This window comes from Silene latifolia, chromosome 3 (genome assembly GCF_048544455.1).
Source record: "Silene latifolia isolate original U9 population chromosome 3, ASM4854445v1, whole genome shotgun sequence".
In the NCBI taxonomy this organism is placed as follows: Eukaryota; Viridiplantae; Streptophyta; class Magnoliopsida; order Caryophyllales; family Caryophyllaceae; genus Silene; species Silene latifolia.
In genome coordinates, this window is record NC_133528.1 from 137,835,246 (window position 1) to 137,847,315 (window position 12,070).

Sequence of the window (12,070 nt, forward strand, 5' to 3'; positions counted from 1 at the left end):
AACTCTTGAAAATCCTATTAATAAACGATAATGTAAAACTGTTACCCAATGTATTATCACCGACACATACATTAGATTAAGAGTTCTCTTCAAAAATAGTTAACTCTCAATCTATTTAGAAATTACTCAAACCTTCGTATCGGGACGAAAAATATCAACAAAAAAAAAAAAAACATATGGTCCTTGGTTGTGAAAGCAGTTAACATTTTCAGGTGGGATTTTGAACTCTTTATGGTTATACACTGGCCAATGGGATTCAATTGTTATTTTAATGTAATAATTAAAAGTTGATTGCTAATTTGATTTTCTCTCCTTTTTTCATGACAAATGAAGTGGCTTACTTTATATATACCGTGCTTCACGTCCCTTCATAATTTGGACGTATTATACTCTATGATCGACAACAATATTGAGTTTCCATCATAAAAGATCCAATTTATATAAACTGTCTTTGTCTATTTTCAAAATACTAACAATCTTATTGAAACAATTACTATAATAATAATAATAATTACACGAGAACCTTGTATAAGAGGGTCATCCAATAGAGACAAGAATACTAAGTACTTTCCGAATTTTCGGTGTAAATAGTGTTATAGAGGTGAAATATAATTATGATTATAATACGTTTGGAATTCAAATCTTACATACCAGATCTTAATAACTTTATCAATTAAGTAAATAATTAAACAAAATAATATATGAAATAACTTTCAATTTTAAGCATGTGAGTTTCACTTTAAAGAGCAAAACATCAAAGATCACATGCACAATTTCATCCTAAAATTTGCCCATGTTTGTATGTGCAATAATTTAGGATCAAAGATTCCCAACTCCTACACAAGGAAGGAAGCATGTAGGCTCTCCCACTAAGACCGAGCAAAACACAAACAAATAATAGAATTGACGGTTGACAAGCATGAAGCTTTACCCTAGTGTCTTAATGGTGATCCTTCTATATCGATAATTTGTCTACCTTTAATTGAAATACCCTCTTAAGAAACGAAAAGGGTAAACAATGCATAGAATGGAGTTAGAGAAGCTTTAATTTCTAATATTTTCCATATATTTGTCTTTATATTTATAACTTTTGGACGGAGATGAAACTTCTTACTCCGTATTAGTTAGGGAGGACATATTTATGATCCTCCTATAAGAACTAAGATTTTTTCTTATCAGAAACGATCCCCATATTTATTCATTTTGTACAAAGACTATGAAATTTCGTTGAATAATAATATAAGGATTCTTATGCGATGACACGTTAGGTAAGCCCCCACATTGTAAAGTCGAAGGGACATGAAGTTTGCATAGCTTTCGTGTCTGCAATGGATGGTTAGTGGTTACATACTGTATATAACAACACATTACACATTATACATACTTCGACAACATAGTACACTTGAAATGACGTTACTAGCTAGTACGTTGTTACTCACAACTTTTAGTTTTCATTTTTGTCGTCGATATTCATTAAAGGACATGTGCATCGACTTCACACCACGACCAACTAGTAATTTTATCTTTTTGAAGTATATTCAACATACAATTTTGGTCAAAATTTAACATCTAAAATCAAAATTGTGCTAATAGATTTACGGGCTAAATTTTTAAAAAGTCGGTAGATATTGGACACGATAAGATGTGTTCCTTGGACAGTCGGACCTATCGAAGACAGGACAACAATGAAATAGACTTTGGTTTGAGGTTGCATAGGCATATAAATATGGAGTACTTCAAACATAGGAGCACCCTACACGTTCCTTTTGTTCGTGTTTTTGTACGACGACATGATATTGGACCCCAAAGGGGCCAATATCATTATAGACGTAACTAGAAACACCAACCCCTGGATTCGAAACACGAGATATACGGGGTTTTGTCCCCGTGTTCAACTTGAATAGACGGCTGTCAGACGACCTTCAATGCAATTATGCAAATTATGTCAAGAAGGACACTTATCGGTTGCTACTAGTAAATGAAGCAAAGTAAGATTACAATGCAGTACAAAGAAGCAGCAGCTCTCGCGCCATACACACCAAGTATACAACTATACATCAAATAGATGCCAAAAAACTACATTGTACATCATATAACACAGTTGGCGATATTGTACAAGATACGAGGCAACTCACGACGTATATATATAAATTCACACAAATGCTTCCTATACTAAATACATGAAGACTAAATGGGCCTTCAATAATCAACATGAATCACTCCATTAGCTTAGTATCCAACTCTTCTGAAGTGTGCATCCTAGTACGTTACCATTCATAATGCTGAATTGCTGAGTGGGTGGTAATGGAATCTTCGAATGAAAACTGTGGAATTCTGACGAAGCAGATATCAAGATGTTTCGGCACAATACCAAGTCCTGAGAAACAATAATCCTACTTGGATAGCCAGTAAATAAAAATGAGGAATGTGCAAACAGATGCGACGAGCGAAATTATGATAGTGTCCATTGACTTTTTCTTCTTTATGGAAGCAAGAATCTGATTCACCTGTAGATTTGCCACATACAATGGGATATATCATGTCAGACTTAAGCGCTCTTGGTGCAGACGTCAGCATTCAAATGCTAGTACGTCACTAAGGGGTGGTTTTAATAAGAAGGGTTTGAAATTCGTAACATCACGCATGCCCTTCTTAGTTGTAAGTTGTAAGTTGTAAGTTGGAACTCCCTTGGTACCAAAAAAATGCTTAAGAGATCTTCATTAATTCACAAAAAAGTAATTAATCATTAGCAATGAATTTTTGCAGATTTCAAAGAAGAATCAGGCTCCATACCGTTGGAAGGCGGCTGCTAACGTTACTGATCTTCGAATTAATTCCTCCAAATGTTGAACGTTGAAACACAAGGGTGCCAAGGGTAGATTGTGCTTGGGAAATAACTGAGTCCAACTGCCATTCACAGAGACTCAAAAATTAAAGAAAAGAGGAAAACATAGACTACACTTAACCTTCAGAAAACAATGGTTGTAGGCTTGAGATGTAACATCAACATTATCCCACATATTTCCAATGGAGCCAAAGACTCATTACTCTTTGGTTATGGATTATAATGGAATAAATCAAAATGGCTCACTAAAGTGGCTGCTCTTTCTTCTTTTGTGAAGTAGCGGTCCTTCGATGCAGTTCTCGACGCAATTTTCATCTTGGGTCATTCGGAAATAGCCTCTTTGTGTTGCTAACACAAGGGTAAGGCTGCGTACATCCGACCCCCCTTACCCCGCAATTTGCGGGAGCCATTGAGGCATTGGGGTAATGTTGTTGTTGTTGTTGTTGTTGTAAGTTTTTAGCCTGCATCTTTTCAATGTGTAAAAAGTCCTGCTGAATCTGACCTAAGTTTGAACTTTGAAGCACACCATTTGAAATTCAGATGAACATGTAGTCAAGGCCAAAGCCAACTACTGAGACAAAATCCAGAAGCAACTTAAAAATGAGCTCTTTAAAACACAGGCCCAGAAGAGCATAAGCTTGTAACAAACATTAGGATCCCTTTAAATTCCCACAAACTAGAAATACACCGTAAATGAAAAGTCCAGAGATTGGGAGGACGGGTTGAAAAGAGAAGGGTAACACACATGGAAACTCAAACTATAAAGGATAAAATGGAGGAAAAGTAGGTATCCACTTTGCATAAATGGTACTGAAGGTATGAATCAGAAAGTGCATCCAGCATATGATTATATTCCTTTGCTCCTTACAAGGATGAGCATGAAATAAATATATAAACAAACAAATATATGTTGGTGTACCTGCCCTGTATTTCTACTGATAGTGGCATACTCTTTCAGCAGAACTTGATCTTCCAAATTTCCTCCTTCCTCTAAGTCTAGCTTATTCAAATCAAATTCCCTGAAGTCTTGTAGCAGTGATGCATGTTCTTGCTTGGCCTTAAGGCTAGACCGGAGACGGTAAAACTCCTGCACTTCAACCATGTCAAACGTCATATTAGGTCTCATCAACTATCGATACACTTAACCAACATTTCAATGCAGCCGTGGACAAGGTTAGCATACCTAACATTGAAATATTAAAAATGGAACTTTGTTGGCTGCTGCAAGTGCTTACAATCAAACAGCATATTAAACATAAGAAATTGAGACATTGGGTTCCATCAGTTTTTCAACACTGATGCAAAACTGTTACGTTCATGAAAAGGGACTTGGGGACACTCACAAGGAGGAGAGATGGTCCACTTCGTAAGTACAGTGAAGATTATCCTAAAACCGATTAGTAATATACTAATATGAGTAGCTCCTTGGTTTATAAAGCGGCCAAAAGTTCAAAACTCTCATCTTTTATCAATGTGGGACAAACACATGTGAAACTCAAATGGGCCAGGATCCAATCCTCAACTAAAACATAATCTCCACTGGATAAATAATCTCAGACATCATATGGTTTTCCCTGACCAGAATATAAAGGTGGACCAAGGACAAAAAATACGAGTTGTAAGAGAATATTAATTCCTATATATCCTCTCAAAGTCTCTTTCAAGTTCCTTGTGGTCCTACTCAGCTCAAATCCGGACTAAACCGGATGGTATGCACCAAAAAAAAGTCTCTTTCAAGTTACAGAAACCAAACATGCAAGAAATAATATAAGAGAGCTAGAGAGCACAAAGAAGGCAATCATTCATCAAAGAAAGAAAGAAAGAAGCATAAAGAACAGCACAAAAGAACACGAGACAATGACATTATGGTGCAGTAAACTATAATACTTAAGTAATCATTTACTTGTCAACTTCTTCAAGCATATGCTACTCAAATACGGAGTATTAAGAAACAAGTATACCTGGGTTAAATCTTGAAGAATTTCTTGGTGACGGGTTAATGTATGAGAAACCATCTCCGAGCCTCCAGATGAAACCCATGCTCTCATCTGATTGTTCACTTGATCAAGCTGTTTTAGTAATTGTTCAATCCCAGACTGAATATTGTTATCTTCAGTGTCAGCTTTTGCAGAGACCAACTTGCGATAAAAAACCATCTGCTCATCTAGCTGTGCTTCAAGATTCCTTGCCTGAATTTGTGAACAAAATGCACAAATATCAGACACTACAAGTCTACAACTACAAGTGAATGAAATAATGTTGCCTATTTAATTAAAATGCCAGCCTAAATTTTCTAAGATGGATTAGAAAAAACAGTAGCTGAAGACTACAGAGAACGTATTTCTAAGAATAGCCTTCCGTGACTACCAGCAGCACCAAGTAAACCAGTTTCCAAGAGGACTTCATCTAAAGGATTTTAACCCCCTATAGCATAAGTCATCCAAGCTTTGATTAGATATATTAAAGTAAGCATCTCGTACTACTTACTACACCTGAAAATTAACAAAATATATAAAACCCCCTAGTTATTATAATTAACAGAAGATTTGGGACATAATCATTGAATACATCACATCACAAGTACTACAGGAAGCTTTCACTTTACAAAATTCAGTGATGATAGTACTCCCCCGTCCTGGTCATTTGATTACCTTTGGTGTTGGCACAAAAACCAAGGTGAGAGGAGGGGACCATTTGTGGTGGTTGTAAGTGGATGACGTGGACTATAATGGAGGTGTATGATCAAATTACTCATAAAAAAACTTCCTAATATAGAAAAGTAAACAAATGAATGACACACCCTAAAATGGAATAGGTAAGCATATGATCGGGACGGAGGGATTAATTACTAATACGAACATGTTCCCGAGTCACGAGCTAGGTAGCACGGACACTTCTCCTAATCAGCCGTCCCGTGTCCGACACCGACACTCCTCGGACACACGTCGAAACGTGTCCGACACCTATAAAGCCGTGTCTAACTTTCTACATTTATTCGGGCACGTGTCCGACGCGTGTCCATGGTATTTCGGCCGTGTCCGACGCGTGTCCATGACATTTGGACATCATTAAGGGTAAATGATGTTCTTTAAGCGTGAAACGAGTTGTCGAAAGAGATTGATTAAAAGATTCGTTTGGATGGTAAATGAAAATGAGTTATAATCAAGGCAAGTTTTAGCTTCACTTATTTAAATTTAATATCAAATAATTTTATAAAAATAAAATCGAACGTTTATAATTATAAAATATATATTTTATTAAATTTAAATAACGTGTCCCGTGTCCTAAATTTCAAGGGATGCCGTGTCACGTATCCGTGTCGTGTCCGTGTCCCGTGTCCGTGTCCGTTTTGGTGCTACCTAGGTCACGAGCAATAATAAGATGTACTCCCCAAAGACAACAAATTAGAAGATACTCCCTCCGTCCCGGTCATTTGTTGTCCTTTGGTTTTGGCACAAAGATCAAGGTAAGAGGAGGCCAATTATTAAATGACAAGTGGATCAATTTGAGTGTGTACGATCAAATTGCTCATCAAATACATTCCTAAAATAGAAAAGACAACAATTGATTAAAACACCCTAAAATAGAATAGGACAACAAATGACCAGGACGGAGGGAGGAACTAATATAGTCATTTACTATCAACACTTCCAAGTTTATGAAAATATAAGTGATTAAGTGGGAACGAAGATATACTGTAAAAGACATATCAAGTAACGGAGTAAGGATGCACAAAGTAACGTGAATCAGATTCATGCATCTACACCGTCTATTGCTTAGATCATGTCCCAAACGACATACATGTTCGAGAACTTTGCCAAGCAAAGAACCTAAATTATACATTCTTGTACCAAAACCAGAGTATGCCACTCTTCACTATCTCCTCACTGTTGCTCCAAAAACTATGAACTGCAAAAATACTACTCCCTCCGTCCTAGTCATTTGTTTAACTTTGGTTTTGGCAAAAAGACCAAGGAAAGAGGAGTGGACTAAATTGAGTGTGGAGGATCAAATTAGCCATCTAAGGCATCCTGAAATAGAAATTAGACATCCCAAAAATGGAATAGGTAAACAATTGAGCGGGACAGAGGGGGTACTTGTCAAGAATTTCCATTTCAGATCCTTCAACAGATGAAATACTGCTACAACATTGTCTATGAAATTAGACAATCATGCAGCGATGAAGCGAGGGCGCTAACCTAAAATTTTCGATCACTACTACATTTTAGCCATCAAAACATCAAATCCTGTATCCGCTACTACAATCGTATCATCCTTTCACGGTTCCAATCAAACAAGTCAACCTAGAAATCCATACTTACAAAAGTTACGCTGTTCGAGCTACATTTAATCAATTGATTCTTCATATTTCACAGTAACGTAGTAAATTATGCAATCAACCATGAAAAATGCTGCAACAACCATCTCATAAGTCATAATTAATAAACAAACAAACAATTTGATGATCATAAAATGATGAAACAATTTTAGAATAATTAATAGCGCAATTATGAACCTGGCACCGACAAAAGAAAAAGAGAGAGAGACGGAAGGAAGGAAACCTGTTTGCGAAGGGCGTCCCAGGAGGTAGGGACATCCATGGCGGCAGAAGATTCTAGAACCTTCAATTGAATCGATGGTTCTCTCTTCTCTCTCCAGTTTGCTTGATCAGGAGAGAGGGGAGTTGAATGGTTGGTATGAAGGAAGCAGGGAGTTTTTGTGGCAAAATATTTGACTGCACGTCTACATTCTACATTCGAACGATAATCAAATGATGTGACATTTATGAGTGAATGACCGGCACGAAAGGAGTGTAAATTAGCCGACAACATGCCCAAAGAGTAATTTTTGTTTCATATTATGTGTGTTTGACGAAAATAAAGGTTTTATAATTATGTCTCAAATTCATTAGGTATGGGTTAGTTTCTCATAATTAGGGAAGGGGTGGGTATGAGATTGATACACATGGTATCAAATTAAATAACAAAAAGTGATAACAATCCCCTATTTACTAAATGAATAGGTGATTCTATGTTTTTTTTCCGCCTAAAATATTAACTTCTATTTGGGCTTTTAAATTTTGCATTTAACTGTGGGCCAAGTATAACAATGATTGCCAAAAAATATGTATAACGTCCTTCTATTCTACTACGGACTAAATCAAGATTATATCAATGATCTTACCCAATAATAACGTAAAAATTGATTGCCAAAAAATAAGTATAAAATCCTTAATCACTGCCAAAAGATAAGTATCCCGTCAATCATTGCTATAATCCTCTATCTACAAAAAGAATAGGTGAAACTCTACATTTTACCGCCTAAAATCTTAGAATCTAAAATTGGGTTATTATTATTATAGTCTATTCTATAGGTGTATTTTGAAATATAAATGGATATAATCTTTTAATTGGATATATTCATAAATTGGAATGTTCACAATCTGCACAAATTTGATTTGCAAGATTTACCTCCACGAGTTTTATAATAAAAAATTCATTGGTTTTCTATGAAAATATAAGAAATTGCGGATTAAAAAGTATAAATTAATAAAATATTTTAAAATAAAATGATTATGAAAAATGATCTTATTAAAATAGACATTTTTAACATTACTCAATCCTTTTGATTATTACATTTTCAATATTGAATTTTTTTTTCAAATCAAAATATATAGATGACGAACGCATAAAAAGTTAATGAGATATAAAGTTATAAACTAAAAAGTAAAACTTTATATATACCGTGCATAAATTGCACGAGATCTATACTAATAATACATTAAAATGTGGAACCTCTATATATACCGCGCATTGCGCGGGATCTAAACTAGTAATAAATCAATCAATCAATACATATATATAAAGCAGAAACTTTTCAAGCGATATTAGAGAGTCCAACTTTTTTAGAAATCAGTAAATTTCGAAAAAAGCTAAATAAATAAAATTATCCTAATAAAAGTAGATTTCTTAATATTTAAAACAAATTTTAATAAATTATCCTAATATAAGTAGATCAAATATATTTTGATAAAATTATCCTTAATATAAGTAGATTAAAATTATCAAATAGATAATAGAAATTCATAATAGTTCAAGTTCTCACATTTACTTTCCCCACTTATGGTCTCATACGTTTTTAGTTTGTATTCTCGCATTAAAATTCAAGAAGTTGGCAAATAAAAGATGAATTTATTTATTAAAGTGTTATGCTAAGATGATGTAGTGTAATCTTATGTAATTACATGAAGTATAAATTACGATTTCATCAAAATGTAATCACTAAATAATCATTGAAGTGTGTGTATAGAAATCATAAACATAAATGCCTTCATATACATTCAAGTTATCAATACATAAAACATTTCACTAATCTATATATGTTACTATTTTTGTTTAACTAATTTACTTTCTATAAGAATGTGGAGATCATTAGATGGGGGAATGAAACCGAGAAAAACTGAAGTAGAATTTGGGGGTTTATGTAATACCCGCCCTTTTAGAGACCCGTTGACCAGCGTTGACTGACCTTGGGAGCGGTAATAGTCCTTAGAAGTCGTACCAAAGTGATCTTATGTTGTGAGTTAGGGATGGTACTCGATAGAGTAGAGGCTACTCGATCGAGTAGCTTTGATACTCGATCGAGTAGGGGATACTCGATCGAGTAGGTGGGCCACTCGATCGAGTATCGTATTTTCAGCGAGGGTTTATAATCGCGTTTTGTTATATCCGCAATCATTTCTGCCTCATTTCTTCAGATCCTTAGGTCGCCTCTTTCCCTTCCCTTCACCATATAACCTCCATGGAAGCCTTGGAAGGTCCTTGTGCCTTAGGAGAGCATAGCTTGAGTCGGGTAGCGGTCCTTTGCCAGGTTTCCCCTTGTAGGTATGTCGTCATCATCATCCGTATCCTTGTCTTTGCAGTTAGGGTTTGCTTGGTAGTGATAGATGGTTGTGTTATATATATAGGTGTTGCTTGGTTGCTGGATGTTGCGTGTGTGGACATGGAATGGCTGCAGTTGCTTAAAGGTAGGTTCGCTTACTCAGTTTTTGTGGATGGTCTAGTGTGTCGATTGTTGTGTCGTGGTTATTGGGTTGCATTGTGTTTGCGTGGCAGCGTACATACGGTAGTCGGTTGGTGTATTCAGTTTGTTGGTTGTTGTTGTATTGCAGCTGTCTGTGATTGTTTGTCTCTGGTTCTCGAGGCGCGCCCTCGGCTGAGTGGAGTCACTTGCGGGAGTGGCTTCACACCCTAGTTTCGCCCTCCGTGGAACCCACCACGGGAGGGGATGTGCACATTAATGGGACAGGGTTATCGCTCGGTATGATGAGCGGGGATTTGGTGGGTACGGCTGCGGTCCCCCACTAGCAGGGCTGGTCCAGTGGATAGTCGGTGACGGAGATTGATTGGAGTGGGTGTGAGTGTGTGTGTGGCCGTTTGTGCTATGTTGTGTTGATAGATGTCGTTGGTTTTGTCGTGTCTTATCTCAGTACTGACCTTGTGTGGTTGTCTTGTTGTTTTATGTGTCTATCGTGATCCCTTATGGTGAGAAGTCGGTCTTAGCAGGTACTGATTTCGTTGATAGCTAGAGTCCTGGCGGGGATGAGTCTTCACGAGTTCTGATAGAGATAGTGTGTAGCTCACGAGTTGTATTTTTATTTTGTTAAGTTGGTTGTAACGCTTGTAATATAAATATAAATGTTCTTTTATCGACTTTTGATGATTACTTACCTCGGGCAACCGAGATGGTAACACCCTTATATGCTAAGGAAGGCCTAGTTAAGGCTCCTCTGAATATGGGGGTGTTACAAAGTGGTATCAGAGCGACGATTTTGAAACCTATAACCAATGAAAATAATGAACGTAGTGAGTCTAATAAAATGAACCTGGCGTATGTATGATGAGATCCCCAGCTGATGCTAGGTTTTGGGTGAGTAGGCGCCCTCATTTCAAAATCTTGGCCTCATTGTACTTAAGCCAGTCACTGGGTATGGGAATGTGGAGTCCGTGTTTATGTATATAATATGTATGTTGATTGTGTCGGAACTATTTGTGGTCGAGTCTTTGTTAAAGTTGGTATGGGCATGGTAGTTGCGTTTGGATTGTGTATGGTGAAGTTTTGGTATAATTAGGGAGCTTATGCGATGTAGGTTTTATTTAATTAGAATGCGTGAAAAGTGTGAAGTGCATGCTGTAATGTGAAAGGTGGTCATGTTGGTGTTTGCCTAAGGTTGTGGTAATGGTGATCCTACACGAGTTTGTAAGTCCTACGGTAGCTAAAGTGATGATAGTTAAAGAAGTGTTGAGTCATAATATGAGAAATAGCAGGTAATGATGCTTTTGTGCAATGTTCAAAGGTTGAAAGTTTCCGCTGTGCAATGATCAATTTGTGTAGAATAATTTGCTTATGATTGAAATTGGAACATGATAGTAATACATTTGAATGACATATGGAAGAATACTTATCGTTAATTATATATTTTACATTAACATGAGAATAAGTTGATAGTCATGTGGTAAGACGAGTTTAGATATGATGCAAAGACGTAATTGTGTATATGAATGACTCGGTAACAGGTAAACCGTGTTGTGTGAATTTGTTGGGGCGTAACATGATATAAATATTATCTGATAAGACGGTATGGTGTGCTTGAGTAGTAATGGTAATACATGAGTGAGTATGATAACTAGTGACGAATTCCGAACATAGTTTGGAATCGACACGCGATATTGTTTTTGCAGGAATCTTCAATTTACTTCGTATTTCTGACCGAGTACTCAACCTTACTTGACCGAGTGCGAGTGCTTACTAGACCGAGTAGACCTCACTCGATCTAGTTAGGAAGCTATGACGTCGGGATGTGGAAATTTTCTGCAGATACTCGACGAAGTAGCACCTACTCGATCGAGTAGAGGGCACTCGATCGAGTACCCTAGGCACTCGATCGAGTAGGCTACAGTACATAGGCTCTTACGGGTTTCTTAAAACCCTTATTTCTTCTTAATCCTCTCATTCTATCTTCCTTATTTAGAAACCCTAAGCCCTAGATCTCTCAAAACTCTTCTATCCTTGTGTTGGTGGTGACTAATTTGGGGTTGCTTTATTTGTTTGATTTCGTTCTTTTACTTTCCTATCTAATCAAGGTATGAATTTCTTCCCTATTTACATGTTTTATCACTTGAACTTATTAGAATGGTAGAATTAACTGAAATTTCGATTCATATG

General features: G+C 36.5%; 1 protein-coding gene across 1 annotated transcript; it reads right to left on the minus strand.

The window, feature by feature from the left end:
- Positions 1-1,934: 1,934 nt before the first annotated feature.
- On the minus strand, positions 1,935-7,692 carry LOC141648137 (Golgi SNAP receptor complex member 1-1-like). The gene is made up of 5 exons (XM_074456620.1): positions 7,408-7,692; positions 4,807-5,034; positions 3,765-3,932; positions 2,794-2,907; positions 1,935-2,507 (listed from the first exon to the last, which is right to left on the minus strand). The coding sequence occupies exons 1-5, from the start codon at positions 7,675-7,677 to the stop codon at positions 2,394-2,396; spliced, it is 894 nt and encodes a 297-aa protein (XP_074312721.1). The 5' UTR covers positions 7,678-7,692; the 3' UTR covers positions 1,935-2,393.
- Between the last annotated feature and the right edge of the window lie 4,378 nt (positions 7,693-12,070).